At 56.5% G+C, this 21,681-nt stretch overlaps 1 protein-coding gene across 1 annotated transcript in view; it reads right to left on the bottom strand.

Annotated features, from left to right (window-relative positions):
* LOXL2 (lysyl oxidase like 2) overlaps positions 1–21,681 on the bottom strand; it is an 80,026-nt gene that overhangs the window by 29,251 nt on the left and 29,094 nt on the right. Inside the window, exons 3-4 of the mRNA XM_062199373.1 lie at positions 21,198–21,373; positions 5,535–5,746 (exon numbers count right to left, since the gene is read on the bottom strand). Of these exons, the coding sequence (XP_062055357.1) occupies positions 5,535–5,746; positions 21,198–21,373 (388 nt within the window). The remainder of the gene's footprint in view (positions 1–5,534; positions 5,747–21,197; positions 21,374–21,681) is intronic.

Genomic DNA, 21,681 nt, shown 5'->3' with positions numbered 1-21,681 from the left:
TGGGAAGCCTGTTTGCCAAAGCCTGTGGCTGGGGGGCAGCAGGAACAACTGGGCTGGCCTGATGCAGTGCTCCCTCAGCTGGGGGTGAAGCCAGATTTGGGGGGACTCTGCTGGCTGCTGAGCAGTCCTGTTCCACAGCTGGGGAGCCACCATGAGATGGGTTTGGAGACCCCTCCAAGAGCAAAAACCCATAAGCCCTTCCCTACCCTGACTGCTGGGCCACAGTGATGTGTGTGGGGACCCTTGGAAGGAGTCACTTCAGAGCCACTGTCCAGGAGTTCCCCCGAAGGTCTCATGGGGGTCTCCCTCTTCTCCAGTGCACAGCCACCCCAGTGAAAGGGCTGTATGGGGGAAGGCTGGGACACAGAGCGACAGTTCAGGGCACTTCCAAAAGTTCATGGAGAAACAGAATCTTAAAAGTAAATTTATTTTGTGCAAAAGAAATTTGAAAACCATGCAGGGTTTATTCATAGTATGCATTTTTGCACCCCTTACTTGGTTCTTTGGGTTGAGGTAAAATGCACGTAACTTGCAAATTCGTCATTTAAACAGCACCATTCAGTGGTGTTTAGAGCATTCACAGTGGACGGCAACCATCCCCACTGTCTGGTTCCAGTGCCCTCAAAGGAAACCTCGTACGCCCTATGGATCACCTCCCAACTCCCACTCTCATGGCCCTGGCATCCGCAGTCTGAGTGTGGCCTCTACGGATTTGTCTGACCTGGATATTTTGTAACAATGGAATCATGGGGCGCTCAGCCTGTCTGGCTTCCTACACCTGACACTGATGTTCCTTTCTGGGACTGCAGGGCACTGGGCACTGTGTCATAGGGGCGGACACACCGTGTTACCACTCAATCTGCTGACGGACACGGGGAAGTCCCGTGCCCCGCCCCTCCCCCATTTATTTATTCCCCATCGGAGCCACCAGGCATGTGCACTCACAAGCTCAAGGGCATGCTGGAGGCGGGTGCTATCAGAGGACGTACGTGACTCCCTATAATAATACACATTTTTCATGAGCTTTTATAAAACCCCTCATATGCATGGATTTCAAAATTTTTTTGTGCCAAATAAATTCATCTTTAAAAAAATTATTTCCATTTTATTTGAAAGGCAGGGAGAGAGGGGAGTTTAGGGGGAGAAAGAGGGAGCAAGAGAGAGAGAAAGAGAGATTTTCCATCTGTTGGTTTACTCCCCAAACGTCTCCCCACCGCAGCAGGTAAGGCTGGACCAGGCTGAAGCAGGAACCTGAAACTCAGTCCAGGGCTCCCACGTGGCTGCAGGAACCCGCTCCTTGGTCGCCACCTGCAGCCTTCCAGCGTGCATGCACACAGCAGGAAGCTGGACAGACGCGGAGGAGCCGGGACTTGAACCCAGGCAGTCTGATACGGGATGTGGGCACCCCAAGTGGCATCTTAACTGCTGTGCCAAATGCCTGCCCTTGAATGCTCCTTGTGTCCTTTCCCACGACCTCTCGCAAGGTCCCCTGGACAGGTTCAATATATCAGGCCTTCAGGACACCAGGGCTTCTCTTCACTCACAGGGTTCGGGATCTGGACACGAACTCGAGTCTGGAACTGACTGAGAGCTGTGCCTCTTGTGACTCAGGTCCGACTTCTGTCCACCTACCCAGAGCTCTTCTGCTTACACAGAGCAAGGAAGAGTTCAGTAGGCTTCCTATCTGTGTCACTTCTAGGAGCACGTGACCAGCCGGCCAGCACCACGGGTCTGTTCGGATGGCTGCTGTGACTGCTGTCACAGTAACCACACCCAGCCTGCCTTTGGTGGTTGAGTGACACCCCCTGGCCCCACCCCCCGGAGGACTTCCCCTACATTTAAGCTTCCCGGTTCTGTGGCTGCAGTTCCTACAGTGCAGTCTGGCTGCTAGAGAGCCCCTGCAGAGTTCTTCAAGGAGGCTGGGGTCTGCTCACACACGCCTTCCCACCATCGAGGTGAAAGGTTTATCTCCTGGACCCTCCTGGGGGAGTTAGTCTTAAAGAACAAACCCACACCAGCATTCCAATCTCTCTAAGCCTTTGAATCCCTTTGTCAACATTCAACCAAGACAGCATTGTCATGACCAGCCAAAGTGTGTACATGGTTCAGCCAACTGACCAACCAACCTACTAACCAATGAATCAACCAACCAACTAACCAGCCAACCAACCAAACAACCAACCAACTAAACAATGAATCAACTAATCAACAAATCAACCAACCAACCAAGCAACTAACCAATCAACCAACCAAGCAACTAACCAATCAACCAACCAACCAACTAACCAATCAACCAACCAACTAACCAATCAACCAACCAACTAACCAATCAACCAACCAACTAGCCAACCAATGAACCAACTAACCAACCAACAAATCAACCAACCAACCAAGCAACTAACCAATCAACCAACCAACCAACTAACCAATCAACTAACCAACTAACCAATCAACCAACCAACTAGCCAACCAATGAACCAACTAACCAACCAACTAATCAACCAACCAACCAGTCAACAAATCAACTAACTAACCAGCAAACCAAACTGTCCAAGCCCTTCTGACTCTCTGAGCTGCACCATGAAAACCAGAAGCTCTGTTTTAGAGAGCTCATGTCAATAGATCAACATCAATATTGGGATTCTTCCTTAAGGAGGAAAAGGGGCCGGCGTGGTGGCGTAGCAGGTTAAGCCACTGCGTGCAACACCAGCATCCCATATTGGAGTGCCAGCTCGCGTCCCAGCTCCTCCATTTCTGACCCAGCTCCCTGCTAATGCTCCTGGTAAAGTAGCAGAAGATGGCCCAAATGCTTGGGACCCTGCCACTCATGTGGGAAACCCTAGCTTTGACCCAGCCCAGGCCTGGCCACTGTGGCCATTTAGGGAGCGAACCAGTGGATGGAAGTCCTCTCTGTCTCTCCCTGTCTTCTTGTCACTCTGCCTTTTGGATAAAAATAGGTACATCTTTTTTTAAAAGAAGAAAAATGACTATCGAATGTGCCTGGCCCCAGGGATGGTGCCTGAAGCTTAAGCTTAAGCTTCACTCGTCTCGAGGCACACGCACTGCTCCCGTGAAGTGCAGAAGGAGGCTCCACGCAAAGCCAGGGCAGGGGAGGGAGCAGCCCTGGGAGAGGAGCCCCTGCCCCCACTCTCGGGGGAGCCTTGGATGCAGAGACCTGTGGGGTACATGCGGTAAGGGGCACAGAACAAAGGCTCAGGAAGAGCTGCAGTCACCAGTAGGCCCAGGGGTGAACAGCTGGTCAGCAGCCACCCACTGGAGAGCTCAGCAGCAGAAGCCTGCCCCAGACTGGCAGAGGGGCCTCTGTGGCTAAGCAGGTAACGGCCAAGGGCACTGATAGGGACTGGGCAAAATATCAGCCATCAGCTCGGCTCCCAGGCTCCTGTGGTTGTCAGTCTTTGAGTAGGACCCTCAGCTAACCCTGTCCCCAGGCCAGCCTGTCCGGCCCTCATCCTGGTCAGTGCTGCTGAGCCAGCCATGTCCAGGGAGGACCAGAGAAGCCATGGGGCCTACAGTGGGGTGGCTGGGGGGGGCTCTCCCTGGAACAGGCCTGGAGTGTCCTCCCACGCAGATTAGGGCTGGGCTAGCAGTGTCTGAGGTCCCACTTGTCCCCCGTCCTGGCTCCTGGCTAACAGCTCTCTCCAGCCGTACTACTGAAGCACGGGATCTCTTCCCAGTTCCTCTCTGTTTGGAAGCAGGCATGGCCCCAGCTGTCCCTGAGTCACAGTCCAGCCTCAGACATGGAGCCAGCCTGGGGCACTGGGGGGCCAGCCAGGTGGGAAGCCTGTCGGGGGAAGGTTTGTCTTTCTGGCTCCAAATTGGTAGAAAATGTGGTGGCATCACCAGAGCCAGGGAGTCGGCCAGCTGTTGGGAGACCCAGAGGAGGGGACCCCTGGGGCCCACGGGAGGGACTGAGCCGTGGCTGGAGGCTGGGGTTGGGTGGGGCTCACCACTATGACCACTCCCAGAGGCATCTGTAGTACTCCTGGGCCCATGTGTGGGTTCATGGCTCTGACTAATGGACGGTCCACCCTGGCCGCATCCAAACAGAGCAGGGCCAGGCCCTCGCGCTCCAGGGAGCTGAAGGAAGAGCTGGGGCTCAGGCCCAGGTCTCCTGATCTTGGAGCCACGTCTCTCCTGGCTCTGATTTGAAAGGAAAGGGGCTGATGGAGTGCGGATTGTGCATCTGGAAGCTGTGTCCTGGGGACTGGTTCCATTACCTTTCTCTAGTTGCTTCAACTCTAAAGCAGGCCCCTCTTATTAGAGTGTGGCCAGGTTTAAATGACCAGGAACAGTGTCCAGCACATGGAAATGTTCAGGGAACAGGAGCTACTATTAGTATTATAGTCACAGGGCGGCAGGCAGACCCCACAACCCAACACGTCCCGTGGGCCTCCGTGTCTGCAGGTTCAACTGATCGTGCATGGAAAATGGTTGAGAACAAAACTGCAGGTGAGGTGCCTGCACTGTGGCGCAGTGGGTTACCGCTGCCTGTGACGCCAGCAGCCCCTATGAGTTCTGGTTCAAGTCCCGGCTGCTCCATTCTGATTCAGTTCCTTGCTAACGTGCCTGGGAAAGCAGCAGAAGATGGCCCGCGTGCTTGGGTCTCTGCCATGTATGTGGGAGACCCGGATGGAGTTCTGGGCTTCTAGTTCCAGCCTGGCCTGGCCCAGCTCCAACCATCGTGACCATCTGGGGAATGAACCAGTGAATGGAAGACCTCTCTATCTCTCCTCCTCTCTCTCTGTAACTCTGCCTCTCAAAGAAATTGAATAGATCTTTAAAAAAATTGCACGTGGACTGAACACAACAGACTTGTTTTCCTGTCATTATTTCCCAGACAATACAGTCTAACAGCTACTGACATGGCACTCTCATTGTAGAGTGTGCACTGGGCCTCTGTGAACACCTGCCATTTTATACAAGGGACATGAGCGGCTGGGGATTTTGGTGCTCAGTTGGAGGAGCTCTGGAACAATCCGGGTAGAGGTAGAGAGATAACTGTGTCCCCCACCCCCACTGATGCCATCCTCCTGGACCCCCTCTGGGTGACATTCCTCCAAGTACAGGGACCACCACCACCCCCCACCACTACCTACTCCCCCCCGGGAGACATTAACCTTGGAAACGGTAGCTGCACTGTCACATTCAAGTGGGATTGGTTGGAGCGAATCAAATCGATCCGTTTCTCAATGACCTGACGATGCTCAGAATAACCAAGGGAATGTTTCTTCTGGATTGGCATTGACCTTGCCCTTCCCAGCGGGGGAGCTGCCCTGGCTCAGCCTGCTCTGGGCCTGCAGTGCCCTGCACTTGACTTCTGCTGTCACTGTGCCCTCTCTCACTGGAGTGAGGCGTGTGGGGTCTGCCACAGACGTGAGTCCCTCACCGATGAGGACTTGACCGTGGTGCCAGGCCCGGTGCAGAAATCCCGGCGGCAGCCCCACCCACTCTTGACAAGCCAGGGAGGGCAGGAGCCCAGGGGCCCCGCCCCGAGCCCACCCCACCCTGCTCACTTGTAGGCTTTGGCGTTGTAGGTCCTCTCCCCAGGGAAGCCGAACATGCCGCAGACCACGTGGGCGTTCTTGGCCGTCCAGTGCTTGTCACAGATCTGCTTCCAGGTCTTGCCCTCCTTCACCTCCACGAAGCCCTCGGTCACGGGGCTGCGGTGCTGGAAGGCTGAGAGCACGGGCCGGATCCGGATGTCCTCCACCTGGATGTTCAGGTTCTGGGAAGAAGGAGGCGTGGGAAGGGAGTGGGGTTAGGGTCCTGCTGGCCTGGCTGGGGAGCGGCACAAGCAAACCTTACCCCGCTGTGTGCTCAGGCCCTGCGGGGGGTATGGGTGCTTCCGATGCGCCCTCAGCACCAGACACGGTTAGCACACCCTACACCTGGGAGGTGGCGTGGCTGCAGCGGGTACCTGGAGCAGCCAGAGGACACTTGGGGCAACCCGGGGGGCTTCTCCCACATCTTCGGAGAGAGAGAGCTGAGGGCGGCAGCCCCCTCCTGCACAGGGGCTCAGGACCCAACAGCAGAGAGAAAGCATTCTTTGAAAGCGCATGTAAAATAATCCGGATTTGGCACGGTGCCCCAACGCATGTGCACGCACGCCTGTGACGATGTCCTTGTGCCCCATACCTGGGGACCAGGGAAGTAGGCAGGCAGGGTTGCGGACAAGCACTGGCTACGGCAAGGCCAGGACAGATTCCAGAGATGCCCTGAGCCTTTTGGGAGGCCCGCTGCTCAGGCCCACCTCACCCATCTTTCTAGAGCATCAAGGGAAAGAGGCTGGGGGCCGTGTTGGGAAGTCCTGGGCGGGCGGCAGGACACGTCAGGAGGAAGTGTTAGAAGGCTGGAGGGGAGGGGGAGGGGGAGGGAGGAAAACAGACTTCGCCTCCTGGGCTCTCTGGCTCCCTCCTCTGTCCCAGGGACGCATCTGGGGAGTCCCTGGAGACACAGCACTATTTGTAATGCATCCCCAGGGCACATCCCGCCAGTCCCCCAACACCAGGAAAGCTGCTCCTGACATCTCACTTCCAGCAGCTTCTCCGGCTCCCAGCTCCGGCACCTGTCCCTCGCTGAGCCCCCAGCCTCTGGACATGTGCTGCAGGGCTAGCAGCGATGTCCGCTCTTTCTAAAACACAGCTGTGACCTTGCCATGGCCCTTCATCACCGATTCCACCTGCTGCCCCGACTACCCCAGCTCCGAACGGATCCTCAGCGATGCGGACTTGTAACAGCTAAAAGTCCGGTACCACAGAAGCCTCAGCAGGTGCACTGAGCCTGTGCTAAGTGCCTGACGTGTGATCTCTCATCCGTCCTCGGCCGCCTGATCACAGACCCATTTTACAGATGGGAAAAACAAGTGGACTTCAGTTCCTCCCTGGGCTCACCTGAGACACATTCGGAGCTGGGCCAGGGAAGGAGACATAGGGCCGGAAGGCAAGAACCCAGTGACCCAGGGCCCCAGCCCTGTCCGGCCAGCATGCAAATGAACCACAGGGTTGAACAGAATCATTATTTGGGTGCCCAGGGATCTGTGTCTCCTCACCACTGGCTTCAGGGGCCAGAGCCAGGCCCTGCCTCACGAGCCCAGCAAGGTGGTGGAAAGTATGTGGCCTGCAGTGAGGCCATCTGGCCCTGGGTGCCTTCCACGCAGAGCACAGGCAAAGCTGCCAGAGGCAGGGCTACGTTCTCCAGCCTGGAGCCTGGCTCGACAGGACCCGTGCCACCGAGACACGTGGACAGGGACAAGCCAAGAGAGGGCCTGGCGTCCACGCCCTGACCCCCCTGCCTCCGCCCACCTCGGGACCAGGCTGGAGTTCCAGTGCGATGTGTCACGTCCAGGAGCCCAGAAGGAAAGTTACCACTGCAGCGTCAGCCCTGTGGCCTCACGGGGCCGGCAGGCTGCGCTGACCTTATTCCAGTCACAGATCAGGCCCCCGTGGCAGGGCGGCGGTGCAGGCCCGTGGACCGGGGAGACGTGGCCCTCGGTATCCGGCTAGGACAGGAAGTGGAGGAAGGCCCAGCTTGGAGAGTTCAGCTGGGAAGCCTCAAGCTGCCGACAGGGCCTGGGGCCAGCACACCTGCACGCAACTGCTGCAGGAGCCCAGCCCGCCCCTGTCTTGATGAGTGATTGACCCCTCAGCAGAGGCAACACTGTAGCGTGGGCGTGTGGTGCAGGGTGAAACCCGGCTTGGAATGCCTGCACCCCCCATTGCACTGCCTGGTTTGAGTCTCGGCTAAGCTGCTTCTGGTCCAGCTGCCTGCCAGTGTGCACCCTGGGAGGCGGCAGATGATGGCTCAAGTACTTGGATCCCTGACACCAATGCAGAACAGGATGGAGTTCTGGGCTCCCGGCTCAGTTCTGGATCTTTGGGAGCATTTGGGGGTGAGTCAGCAGATGGAAGATCTCTGCTTCAGTCTGCCTTTCTGTCGTTCTCCCTTTCAAGTAAAGTGCAGGGGCTGGTGCTGCAGCAGAGTGGGTTAACGCCCTGGCCTGAAGCGCCGGCATCCCATATGGGCGCCGGTTCAAGTCCCCGCTGCTCTACTTCTGATCCAGCTCTCTGCTATGGCCTGGGAAAGCAGTGGAAGATGGCCCAAGTCCTTGGGCCCCTGCACCGCATGGGAGACCCGGAAGAAGCTCCTGGCTCCTGGCTTTGGATCGGTGCAGCCCCAGCCATTGCGGCCTTTTGGGGAGTGAGCCAGTGGATGGAAGATCTCTCTCTCTCTCTCTGCCTCCCTGTAACTCTGCCTTTCAAATAAATAAATGAATCTTTAAGAAAAAAATAAAGTGGGGCCGGCGCCGTGGCTCACTTGGTTAATCTTCCACCTGCGGTGCCAGCATCCCATATGGACGCCGGTTCTGTCCCAGGCACTCCTCTTCCAGTCCAGCTCTCTGCTATGGCCCAGGAAGGCAGTGGAGGATGGCCCAGGTCCTCGGGCCCTGCACCCGCATGGGAGACCAGGAGGAGGCACCTGGCTCCTGGCTTCATAGCAGCCATTTGGGGGTGAACCAACGGAAGGAAGACCTTTCTCTTTGTCTCTCTCTCTCTCTCTCATTGTCTAACTCTATATGTAAAAAAATTTTTAAAAAGCGCAAATAAATAAATACAAATTTTAAAAAAAGAACTATGACTTGTGAGGGTAGCCAGGCGGGTGCCTCCAGGATGTGGGCAATGAGGCCTGTAGAAAAGAAAGGGCTTGGACCAGATGTCCTTGTCTTTGTCCTTCCACCAGCTCGCTGTGCATGTGTGGGTGCATCTCTGTCTATGTGCACGTGGTGTCTGTGTGCACAAGGTGGTGTGCACGTGTGTGTGTGTCATGTCTGTGTGTGTACAAGGTGGTATGTGAAAGCATGGATGCAGGTCTCTGTGCATGTGTGCACGTGTCTGTGTGCACAAGGTGGTGTGCATGTGTGTGTGTGCACATGTCTGTGTGTGACTGTGGTGTGTGCGTGCGTGCACAGTGGTCTGTACATGGTGAAGTGTGCATACCTCTGTGGGTGTGTGCACAGGTGACAGTCCTGCATCTGTGCGTTCTCCTTACTGGGAGAGGGGAGTGCGTGTCGTGTGTCTGTGTGACAGAGGAAAAATGGAAAGGGACTGGGTCAGGACAGGCCTCGCCCTCCTTCCTTCCAAACGATACACCTGCTCCTCTTCTGTTCCCATGGGACCGCAGCCTTCCCACTCCGTGAGGTTCAAATCTGTCTCCTTCACTCAACACCATACAGCCCTGCGCGCTCCATGCACCTTGCCAGTCTTCCTCCATCTCCCCTGGGCCATCCTTGACCAAACACCAATGACTTTCACACCTGGCCCTGCGCCTGGAGCCCCAAAATCCATTCTTCACTCAGTCCCCGTGACAGCCCACGGCATGGCCCACGACAAACCCATGTATAGGTGAAAACAAGTCATCCAAGCTTGCACAGCCAATGAATAGGTAAACGAGGATGAAAATCAGAATCTGACAGCCAGTCTGTGCGCCAGGCTCAGTGACCCCTGGCAGCATCCAAGCAGCCCTCATCCTTGCGCCCATGCCCCGTGCATTGCCTGGGACCCAGGGTGATCTGGTTGGGGCAGGGGGTGGGGCTCAGACTTCTGGGTGGCCTCGTCATGTTCTTAGCCCAGTATCCAGCCCTAGGAGACATGAGTCAGCCTGGATTGTGTACGTGAGGGGACAGCTGGGCTCCCAGCGCGCTCCTGGATGCAGGCCAGCCAGGGAGGTGGCGGGGAAAGCCCGGGTGTCACGTGCCCGGCGTTCATGCTAGCTCACCAGCTCGGACAGACCACCGGGGCCCCGTGAGTTGGAAAACACATGCGTGCGTGCATAGCCCTCCCCTTACCTCACTGCTGAAGAATTCCTTCCACAACCACAAGTGTGAGGATTTGCTTTTTCCCAGGAGCTCAGCCCCGAAAGAAGAAGTTTGGAACATGAACGTATAACAGTTTTCTTTTCAACAAAGGGCTCCCCAGGCTTGCCGGTTTCCAACAAAGCCCAGGCGCGCAGGAGATGGTCAAGCAGCCGGCACATTTTAAAACCCAGGCTGCAACGTGAAGGCGGTCCTGCCCCCAGGCATCCAGGCCCAGGAAGGCCCCTGGCACCAGCATCACCCACTCCCAGAAGGCACAGCCAGGCCAGGTGGGTTGCTGGCAAGAAAGGTCAGGGCAGCAGCAGCAGGGCTTACGCCTGAGTGACATTTAACATCCGCGGCATGGGTCAGCGAATTCCAGAAGGTGACAGCCTGGGGCTGTTGCCATACAGGAGACATCACCCATTCTGAAAGCCCAGCTGGAGACTGCATCAGGGAAAAGCAAGACTTGAAAACCCGCGAGCCAGCAAGAACCGACTCCACAATTTACCTAAAGAGCCCAGCGCCGGGCAGATCGCCTTTGGGGAAGCTCAAGTGCACGGCCAAATCTTTTAGCCAACTTAGCTTTCTCCCTCCTTCCGTTCTAGCAGTCAGAACTGTGACCAGCCCGGGCTTCTCGCTGGAGAAGTCATCCTAGGAGTGGTGCTGGTGTGGGGAGGCCACGTGGGGGAGGCCACGTGGAGGAGATGTGGTCACTTAGGGGAGGCCACGTGGGGGAGATGCAGCCATGAAGAGGAGACCACGTGGGGGAGACGCAGGAGACCACGTGGGGGAGACGCAGCCACGTAGGGGAGACCACGTTGGGGAGACGCAGCCACGTAGTGGGGACCATGTCGGGGAAGACACAGGAGACCACGTAGGGGAGACCACGTGGGGGAGACACAGCCATGTAGGGGAGGCCATGTCAGGGAGACGCAGCCACGAAGGGGAGACCACGTGGGGGAGACGCAGCCACGTAGGGGAGACCACGTTGGGGAGACGCAGCCACGTAGTGGGGACCACGTCGGGGAAGACGCAGGAGACCACGTAGGGGAGACCACGTGGGGGAGACACAGCCATGTAGGGGAGGCCATGTCAGGGAGACGCAGCCACGAAGGGGAGACCACGGGGGGAGAGGCAGCCTCTCCAGGGGCAGGCCAAGTGCAACGCACTGCAGGTTAGCTCTACACACCCTCGGCTCGGGGAGCAGGCCACCTGCCTCCACTGCTGGCCGACCCCAGCGTCTGGCTCCGCCGGCCTCAGCTTCCGTCTGCTGCTATTTATATACAGGAAAGGAATGGCCTGCCAGATACGGACCCTCAGCCACCGTGGCACCTGCCAGATACGGACCCTCAGCCACCGTGGCACCTGCCAGATACGGACCCTCGGCCACCGTGGCACCTGCCAGATACGGACCCTCGGCCACCGTGGCACCTGCCAGATACGGACCCTCGGCCACCGTGGCACCTGCCAGATACGGACCCTCGGCCACCGTGGCACCTGCCAGATACGGACCCTCGGCCACCGTGGCACCTGCCAGATACGGACCCTCAGCCACCGTGGCACCTGCCAGAGCTCGACTAGCTGATCACTCGCAACGCGCCCTCAGGCCTTCCTCCTCTCCTGGGATCCCGGGGGGCTCCCGTCCTTGTGCCGAGTGTGGGCCCGCCATGCAGTTCTGACTCCCCTCTCTCGTCCTCACTTTTGGAGCCCACCGGGCCCCAGCAGTGCCTCTCCGCCCTCTCATAAGTTCTCCATCCCTGCTGCAGTGGCCTGGTCAGGATGATGGACAAGGAGAACTGGGGGAGTAGAAAACGGGCATGACAATCTCATGGCCGCACTGAGTCCCGGGCTGCCATTTCTCGGATCCAGTCCACCGACATGCTCATCCACTTTAACCATGGTGCACTGACATGCCCTGCTCAGACTGCAGCGCCCCCTGGAGGCTACGGCTCCAGCCACCCTCTGCAATTCTCTCTTCCCTTCTCTCTGTCAGCATCCTGCTGACCCTCGGGGATGATCTCATCCATTCATTCACAAATATTTGTTGAGTGTCATTTGTCCCAGGCATTGTGTGGGACCGGAGATGGACAGGGCAAGCAGATGGGCAGGTTCCTTGTTGCCACAGCCTCCCGGCTCAGAGGGGACGAGACAGCACTACCTTCTCCCCATAGCCCCCTCCCGGCCCCCACACACCCCACCCACTTAGATCTGATTTCCTATTTTTTTTTCTCATTGTTTCCCTCCAGCATCTGCTGCCCGAGTTTCTCACTTAGTCCTAGGCTGACGCTGACTATCTTGTCTAATATTTCTCTTCCGGCCGGCGCCGTGGCTCAACAGGCTAATACTCTGCCTTGCGGCGCCGGCACCCCGGGTTCTAGTCCCGGTAGGGGCACCGATCCTGTCCCGGTTGCCCCTCTTCCAGGCCAGCTCTCTGCTGTGGCCAGGGAGTGCAGTGGAGGATGGCCCAAGTGTTTGGGCTCTGCACCCCATGGGAGACCAGGAGAAGCACCTGGCTCCTGCCATCGGAACAGCGCGGTGCACCGGCCGCAGCGTGCTACCGCGGCGGCCATTGGAGGGTGAACCAACGGCAAAAGGAAGACCTTTCTCTCTGTCTCTCTCTCACTGTCCACTCTGCCTGTCAAAAATTAAAAAAAAAATTAAAAAAAAATAATAATAATATTTCTCTTCCTATGTATGTTCTGCGTGCTCCCCTTCGAGGGAAGAACTGTGCCTCCTGCATCTGTGTGTTGCCCGCAGCTTCTCGTGCCAGACACACAGTAGGTCCTCAAATACTCCTGGGACCAGCTTTCTTCCACCCAGTGACAGCCTGGCTTAGTTAGAGACGCTGGGCACTATGGCCCCAGATTTTGCACAAAGGCACTACTTGGGCCACTGTGTCCAGGTGTTCTCTCGTCCCCTGAGCTATTTAACACCCCCTTCTCCGTCCCTTGAGGTCTGATGCCAATAGTTCCTGAACCGCATGTGTTCAGAAGTCTTAGCGAGCTGGCTACTGTCTGGACAGCATGAGGCATGATGTAGAAGAAGCCGGATATACAGCAATTACCCACTTTTGATGATCAAATCAGGAATTCAGAGTTTAACATGGTCTAGGCATGCAGCTGGACCAGACGGCATTTAGACGGTTTCTGTTCCCCCGCCATCCGTGCTGGAACCCAGCGGGGGCGGAGGGGCTGAGACTGAGGGTGGCATGGAGGGGAGGTGCATGGAGAGCTGAGGTCACACAGACGCCACCGGGGAAAAAACTGGCAGTCTGTCTGCGCCCTCCTGTATAAATCAAGAGCTCCACAGCGCGTCTGGAAAACTGCACGCTCTCTGCTTCATTTTCCGACCTAGAAGCCCCAGGGGAGGCGACAGAGGCTGCTTCTGTGGAGCAGGGGCGAGCCCTGCCCCTGGCTGGAGGCCCGGGGGATGGGGGAACACTGGCTCCTGCAGCCAGCCCCTCTGACCCCGAAGTTCCTCCAGTCCTGGCGGGGATGTGGAGACCACACGCCAGGCAAACCCTGGGCCCGGCCAGACCAACCGCCAGACAGCCTGCTGGTGGATCTGGTGGTTCTCTTCATAGCAACATCACCATGGTAACGGAATGATGACTCATGACATTTCTCCACTGTATGGTGGCAAGCTCCGGGAGGCCAAGGCTGACCATTGTATCACCTCCTTCCTCTGCTGGCCCGGGGGAGGGCTCAGTGCAATTAAATGTATCCAATGAATGAACAGGGCCTGAAATGTATCCAATGAATGAATGAATGAACAGGGCCTGAGCAGTGGCCCCAGGGGGATGAAGCAGGGAGATTCCTGGCACTGACCACCCAGCATGGCAGAGGACGCAAAGGGACCACTCGGGGCCATGGCAGAGTCAGGCTGGACACTGCCAGCCCCACCTCATGGTGTCACCAGACCGCCCTACAGATCAGACCCACCCAATCAGGGTAGGGTTTTTGCTGGCCCAACGCCAGCCCCTACTTCCTCTGCGTGGCGGTTTCCCCCTGGCCTCTCCTTAACTGTCCCTTCTCTTCTCCAAACTGCCACCCAATGGACCGACCAATGCACACTCTTGCGAGCTAAGGACACACCATTCATTGATTGATTTCCTCCAAAGCCAATCAGAATGTTGCTGACTCCTCCATGTGATAATCTCATCTCATCTCAAAAGCAACCAGCGAGCTCTGCTCAGACGGCTGTGTGTGCAGCACCCAGGCCAGGAACCAGGCTCCCAGGCTGGCCCGGAGGAGCACAACTTCAAATAATCTCGTCTTGTCTGTCTTCCGCATAGACACCCCTTTGCTCTCCAGACGCTGTGACCTACTTTCATTTGGGAAAATAGGTCACCTCAATACTCTGGTGGGCTGGCTGGCTGGTGAGCCCTGGCCACAGGTAGAGGGTTCCCAGGGAATGGAAGCACCCAGGGCATGGTCCGAACTGCCCACTGCTGTCCAGCTCTCCCGCAATCACCTGGGGAAAGGGGTCTATATTTGGGCAAGGAGCAACCACCACCTCCTTAGTATACAGAGAGGAAAACGGAGCTCTTTTCTCTGCCAAGCCACTGCTGAGTGCAACCTGCCCATCTACCCTCCGGTGGGGCAGCAGGTGGGGGTGAGGGATCCAGCTCCCGCGCTGAGAAGTGCTCAGAGTTCCTGGAAGTCTCTCTCGAGACCCTTCCCTTTCTGCTCCAGCCCCTGGAGCCCCCAGAGAGGTGGACAGGTAGGGCTGCCGCTGGCAGGGCAATGTCGAAAAACACTTGGCAGTTGACTGTGACCAATAAAAATCTGGCGTCGTGGAATTTTAAACATTTGCAACAGACTCAGTGCCTGTGGTTAAGGGGAGAAGAAAGGGCTTGTTCAGGTCTCAGCATCCGGCCAGGGAACGTGAGCAAGCGCACGGCTGGGTACCGGATTCTCCCCTCGGGTGGCAATGAGCTGCTTTCTCCTGGCTCTGTCCCTCAAGACCTCCTAGGCTGTCCACGGGCACCAAGGAGAACCCTCGGGGGTTAGACAGCACCCAAATTCTACAGCCTGGGGATTTCTAACCCGTTCTGCTAGTGTAACTGCTTTTTCCAAGAGAGCCATTAAAAAAAAAATTAGGTAGGGAGGAAGGTGAGGTGGGGAGGTGAAGGCAGGAGAAAAGAGTCGCATGTTCTCTGATCCAACACCACCTGGCCCCAGGCACGCGCAAAGCGGCCAAAGAAAATAGGTTTTCTCAGAAGGGCATCTGGATTTGTCGTCTCGCCTTATCTAATGTTTTTTCCAACTCAGCCACCGGCCACAGGCAGGAAAGAAAGCCTCTCGGGTTTAAGAGCCCCTGGGGTCCCAGGGGGCTTGGCTGCGGCTCTGTTCTCGGGCTTTCAAAGAGACCCGTTCACTTGGCACCAGCAGCATTTCCCATTTCATCATTTACGCCTGCTTCCCCGCCTCGCAGGAAGCCCCCAGGACCTCATTTCCCTCACGTCCAGTCAAACAGCCGCTTTATAGCGCGGTGCCCAGAGACCCGAGAACGGTCGGTTACGGTGCGCAGAGCAGCTGCAAGCCCCAGTCTCTGTGGAACCGCAGCCCAGGCTTTCGGCTCGTGGTTCTAAAACTGAGATTAAGGCTGCAAGATGGAGAGGCACAGCCTGCCTTGGGAAAGAGAACCGAGGCTCCGCCCAGCTCACTGCCTACAGGAGACCACACAGCCATTCACTGAACTTGCCTCGGAGGGAGCCAAGAAGCACCCAAGGGCGTCCCTAGGAGTCGTGAAAGCACAGTAGCTCACCAAGTGATACTCCAGCAGCCAGGCCCCAGTGCTGGGTGACTCACGCCTCTGGCGACCCCCAAGGGGGATGCGGGGTGAACCTACTGCAGCCTTCTGCAGTCTGCAAAGCACTTTTATAGAAACCATCTGATTGTTTTTTCCCCTGCAGAATATTCCAAACTGCTTTCTAAATGATGAGTACACGCTGTATCATTTTGATGGGAAAACCATTGCTGCTGTAGACTACAGGCCGCCCCAGTGCAAGGGATAGAATTCCTCCCGCTTCAACACAGCAGACGTCAACACGCGCCCAGTGTTCTGGCTGCGGGTCAGCAGGGAGCGTAGGGGCTGACTTGTGAACTCTGCCCGGGGGGGTCATTCACACGAAGAAGGGAACTTACAAAGGGGGCCGGGGGGGCCCCCAAGGATGCCCCAGACAGAGGCAGGAGTCAAGGGCAGCAGTCAAGTTCATCAAGCGGAATTCCATCAGCCAGGTTCCGGCACCGTGACTCACATCTCCGGTATGAATGAACTTGGGCTAGAAGGACTCTGTTTTCTTCCAGTCTCTGCTAGGGGAGTTCCAGTGGGCGCCGGAGGAGGCAGCTCTGTGTCTTGTCCCTGATCTCCAGGAGTGAGCACAGCCCTGCCCGCATCCCTGCAAAGTGGGGGTGGGCAGGGAGAGACGGGAGGTGGGGGTGGGGTTCTCATCACTGTCACCAGCACAGTGGTTTACGGCTGGGGTCACAATTTTCACTGCATTTCACTCTTGGCCATGTCAAAATGTACAGGCCCCCACCGGTGGAGGTGGAGGGAGGGCTTTCACTCTGCCACTCTGATGTGGAAGAGTGAGGGCGCACGGTTTACAGCTGGAGTCAAGGCCAAGGTTGCCAGGGGCCAGGGAATGAGTAGGGAGAGAGCAGAAGCACAGTGCATACTAGTTAGCATGCTTTCTCTGTGTGTGTGTGCGTGTGTGTGTGCATGCGTGACACAAGATGCACACTGCCAAAAGCCATCCCAACATGTGATGGGTGTGTTTTCACAGGTGCTGAGGAACAAGGAATCTGAGAACTTGGCAATCACATAATCCCACTTCCTCCTCCACGTGGGGATCCCAGCACAATATTCCAGGCAATCGGTCCCCCCAGTTCCTGCCTGAACTCCTCCAGTGACAAGGAGAGCACCCCTCCTGCAAGGGGAGACCAGTGCTCTGTGGGGCTTCCAGTGAGCTGAAGTCTACCTCCCTCTCCCGTGCCCCAGCTCTGGGAGCTGGAATGAATTACCAACATTCTTCTCTGCGGTGGTGCAGCCAGCCCTCCATAGCCACAGGTTCTGCACCTGCAGGTTCTGCCGACCGCAGATCAAAAAGAGGAGGGGGAAGAATGGTCCATATGGAGCAAGCACAGAGGCTTTTCCTGTTGTTAGTCCCTGAACAACGCAGTGTAGGAACCATATGCCCCACAGGTAAGATAAGGTAAGACAAGGCATCCAGAGACGTCTTGGCGTGTATGGGAGAAGGGTACAGGTGGCATGCAAATTCTGGGCCATGTTTTCTAAGGGACAGACACAGATCTCGAGCTTCTCACTCCTGTAGGGAGGAAGGACTGTATTTCAAATATTCGAAGAAGCTCATCTTGTCTCTCACAGCTCTTTTCTTGACAACGTCCCTTTAGCTCCTCTGGTGACATGGTTTCTGGACATGTGTCCAACCTGCTGGCCCCTCCACTGGATGACCTACTTGCAAGCTGAATCCAGGACTGAACCCTGCCCTCGGTTACTGGTCCATACCCCAGCAAGTTTAGGGAAAGCGTTCTCCTCTCAGTCTAACCACTTCATTCACTTCTGTAACAGCCATCCCACACTCTCGCCTATACTGGGTCTTTAGCATAAATCCATCAATGCCTCCTCAGAGATCCCCCACCACCACCACTTTCAAAAGATAACCGAGGCTCTTCCATCTCTCTCTCTGTAGCCTATACCCTTGTGACTGTTCCCACCCCGTCCCCTACCCCACCCTATGATATAGGATCTTATATTCGTCCCTAACAAGCTATGGTTTGAGCCTATTAATTCAACCTCCCGGGGTTTTTCTCATCTTCATGCCGCACGTCTCTGCCCCAGCAATCTCTCCTAGTTTCTATGCCCTGTGCATTTTATCAGTGCACATTTCAATCTCCACGCCAATTCCTGCCTGATGAGGTAGGAGCAGAGAGCTCTAGGTACGTCCCTAGGGACCCCCCGCTGGGTTCACATGACTTAGTTCCCACTTCATATCGAGAGCTGACTGCAGGTCCACCGAAGCTACAGCTCTTCCTCCTGTCCACAAAAACCCAACAGGGAGCATTTCCCTAGCCAAGAGGATTGGCTCTGCAACTCCAACCAGGGACACAGGCGATTACACGATCACGCTCAGCATCCCACAGCTATCCCCTGTAGATGCCATAATGGCTCCCCTTCCCCCCCAATCAGGCCAGCACTGCAGTAAGCAGGAGTTTCAGCCATGGAGCCCTGGGTGCGAGAATCTCTGGAAACTCACAAAGCTCCCCAGACGTTCTGTCGGGCCCTCCCATGCCCTTGGCGTCCGCAAATGCCAAAGGGAAGAAGGCGTGGGAGACTGCTCATCTGCATCTGTGGCTGGAAGAGCAAGCTCCACCCTGGCTTGTGGTGACCTCAGCGCTGAGTGACGGCCAGAGGGTGACCTGCGAGGGACATGCAGCGTGTGCGAGGCTGGGACTGTCCTCTGGCCCTTTAACCCCAGTGTCTCCCCTGTCTGGGTTATTGCACAGTCATCAAGGCCCACACCCTTGGCTTCCCGCAAGGCTCACTGCAGGTCCTCACAGGTCAGAGGGCCATGGGCCCAGACCACAGTGTGTGTAGGTGCAGCAGGCACCCAACAAACGTGCAGAATAAAGGTGGGCGCAAAGCTTTCCTATCGAGGTATCTCAGCTCTTTGGGAATAAGGAAGTCCTTGCCAACATATTTGTCCCCCAAATTCCTGTGCATATTCCACTTAGATGCCCATCTTATTGCCATGGAACTAACACACAGTAGGTCTCTAATAAACATTAGCCAGTGAAAGGCCCCTCGAATCCTTTTTCCAGGATGATATTTGTCTTCTGGTGGCAGTGAATCGCCTTTTTCTCAGCTCTAACCCACAGGCACACTGGTCTACTCAGGCCACCAGTGATGCCAGGAAGCCCGAGTTTCGCTTGACGGCTGTATCCTTGTGGCTAAAGGTGCATCCAGGTGGGTCGTCCTGGAGCTGCAGGCTCAACCCAGACCCATTCAAGAAGCCATCGACAGTCATGAAGGGCAGTGCGAAGGAGCCACTTGCTGCTATGTGCTTCCCACCACTGTGTAAGTTTACCATTGTACCTGGGAGCTCCTCCAGCTAAGGGGACACTGATCTCTCATTTGCCTTTCTAGGGAGAACCAAGTCTTGCTCCCATTTGGTACCCAGAGCTGTACCCACTGGAAACAGTGATGGATAAAGCACAGCCCTGCTCTCTAGGGACCACCCAAATCTCACGGGAGAGGGGAGAGACACCGTGTAGAAGGGGGTGCTAACCATTGCAGACGAGTGACCAACAGTGGGCATTTTGCGGAAGTGGATTGGACAACTCCTCCCACCAATAACAAACTTCCTGATGAAGCACAGCTGTCATCGGTGTCGGGAACACTAAATAAAGTACAAGGCTCTCCGACACTCTCTCGCGCGACCATGAATTAAACAGCAGCCCCTGGAGACTGTCGACCACCAGGGGTCTCGCCCTGCCAGCTGGGGGAAGGCTGGAAATCCCACCCCACGCGACGGCGCAGGCTTGGACAAGTTCCCAGTGTATTCCGTGCGCTCTAGGAACGTGTGTGGAAAGAGCAGGGCGGGTGAGTCATGACAGGACAGACAGACGACTCTGTGGGGCCCAAACACGGCCACTTCAAGTCACCTTTCTCAGCCCTGAGTGCTGGGGTGAGCTGGAGGCCAAAACACGGCGAAGGCCTGGGTTTGCTCCAGATCCCACAGCCCTGGGGGGTGACACCCGACGAGGTCCTGGAGGTTGGGGCTCTTAGCTGCTGGCTCCTCCCGCCCTAAGCCCCACCTAACGACACGCAAGAGTAGTGCAACACGTGTTCATTAACTGGATTGTCAAAAAGCTCAACCCGAATCAGAACCACACATGCCCAAGGACGGTCACGGGCCTTGGGGTCACTTCTGAATCCTGGCTCGGTCAGGCTGGCGATGTCTCAGCCTTAAGCGGGATCTGGAAGGAAATGATCCAACCCCCTGAGCGGGCAATTGGGACCCAGTGGGTCAGGGCTAGATTTGGGGACAGCTGCCCAGTGGTCACCAGCCTCCGGGATGGCTCCCAAGGACCTCCACCATCTGTGTACAGACCCTGGTGTCACATGCCCCCGCCCACATGGCGCTGGGGTTGGTCTCCGTGTGGCCAAAGGAACACAGCAGAAGGGATGCTCTATCAGCCTGGGGTTAGGCTATGGAGGACTGCACCTTCCGGCTGGTGCTCCTTCCCTCTTGCTTTTGGGTCATTTGCTTGGGGACACACAAGTACCATGTCCTGTAAACCCCCAGGCAGCCTACGGAGAGGCCACACAGAGAAGAGTGGTGGGCTCCAGGCAACAGCTAGCAGGAGTGTCCAGCGAGCCGACTGCCACTAGAGCCAAGGAAGGAATCCCCTGGTCCTCGTCCACAGTTTGGCTGCAGCTTTGGGAGAAACTTCAAGCAGAATGGATGAGCTAGGCCACGCCTGGCCCTGGGGCTCAGAACTGTGTGCAATGTGTTAGCTTTCTGTTACTACAATGTAATACCTGAGAAAACTGACTTTATACGTTAGTTTGCTCACAAATCTTGAGACTCAAGTTCAAGATCAGGTGGCCCCGTCGGTTTGGCCTCTGAGCATGGTGGCAATGGTGGAAAGTGGTGTGTGGGGGAAGGAATGTGGTGAGCCAGGAAGTAGAGAGTGGCTGGGCTCGTCTCAGGCTTTTATAACACTCCTCTGCTGAGAACCACCTGCCGAGGGTGCGCCCCAGTGACCCAAGGACCACCTAAACACCATAATTGGGTCAAGTCTGCACCCACCTTAGTACCATTCATTTACGACCTTGGGGCTTTAAGTTCACCATGAGATTGGGACCCAAATCATATCAAGCCAGAGCAGTGAGATAATACACGCTTTGTTATTAGGAGCTGCAAAACTCCAGGCGCAATTTGCTATGCAGCAAGTAACAGCCAAGACATGTTTCCAACCCAGACGACCAGCTCCCAAGTACAGGGCAGGTGTCTCCCGCCCATCCTCCTGGTGTCCGTCCACGCTACTCCCAGACGCACACCTGACTCAGCTCCAGCCTGCACACCCCTGCACCTCGGGGTCTCTGTTCAGGCTGCTCTCCAGGCCTGGGACACCCATTCTCCACCGTTACCTCCTTTTGTCCCGAAATCTTTCTCTAATCCGATTGGGTTGGGTCCCCCTCCTCAGGACACACACACACACACACACATGGAAATCCACATGGAAGAAGAAAATTGCTCCCAGGAGGGGTCACCGACCAAGAGCACAGGACTTGCCTCTATCTGGTTGAACACCGAATTGTCGAATTTGAACCCAGGAATCCTCTTGTCACTGCACACCACCCCAACGTCTTCCGTGTGCTTGCAGTCGGTGACACCCCAGCCGTTGGAGGTGCAGGCCGCGAGGGTGGCCTCCTTCCCGGTGCAGTAGACGTTGTCCAGCCAGATGGGCCCTGGAAGAAGCGGAGAGACACTGAGAGCCATGTCAGGGCAGGTGTGCGTCCTTGGGGACACCCGGGTCACACATGGAAAGAGACCTTGTTCCCCTAATTCTGGCAGCTGTGGGCGGCATGCGTATTATCTCAGATCTTGCACACGGGGGCTGTCTGGTTCCCTCGCCAGAGCAGGCAGCGGGTGTGATTGGGGGTTTGGGGTAGAATGAACATAGCAGGAAGAAACTGCCTTCTCCCCTCACCCTGGAAGGTCAATGGAGAGACAGGGGCTTTGCACTCTACCCTGGGTTTGGATCCTGGTTCGGTCA

The sequence above is a fragment of the Lepus europaeus genome, chromosome 8 (genome assembly GCF_033115175.1).
Source record: "Lepus europaeus isolate LE1 chromosome 8, mLepTim1.pri, whole genome shotgun sequence".
Classification (NCBI taxonomy): domain Eukaryota; kingdom Metazoa; phylum Chordata; class Mammalia; order Lagomorpha; family Leporidae; genus Lepus; species Lepus europaeus.
Note: the sequence above shows the minus strand (reverse complement) of the source record. Positions and strands in the feature narration are given on the sequence as shown.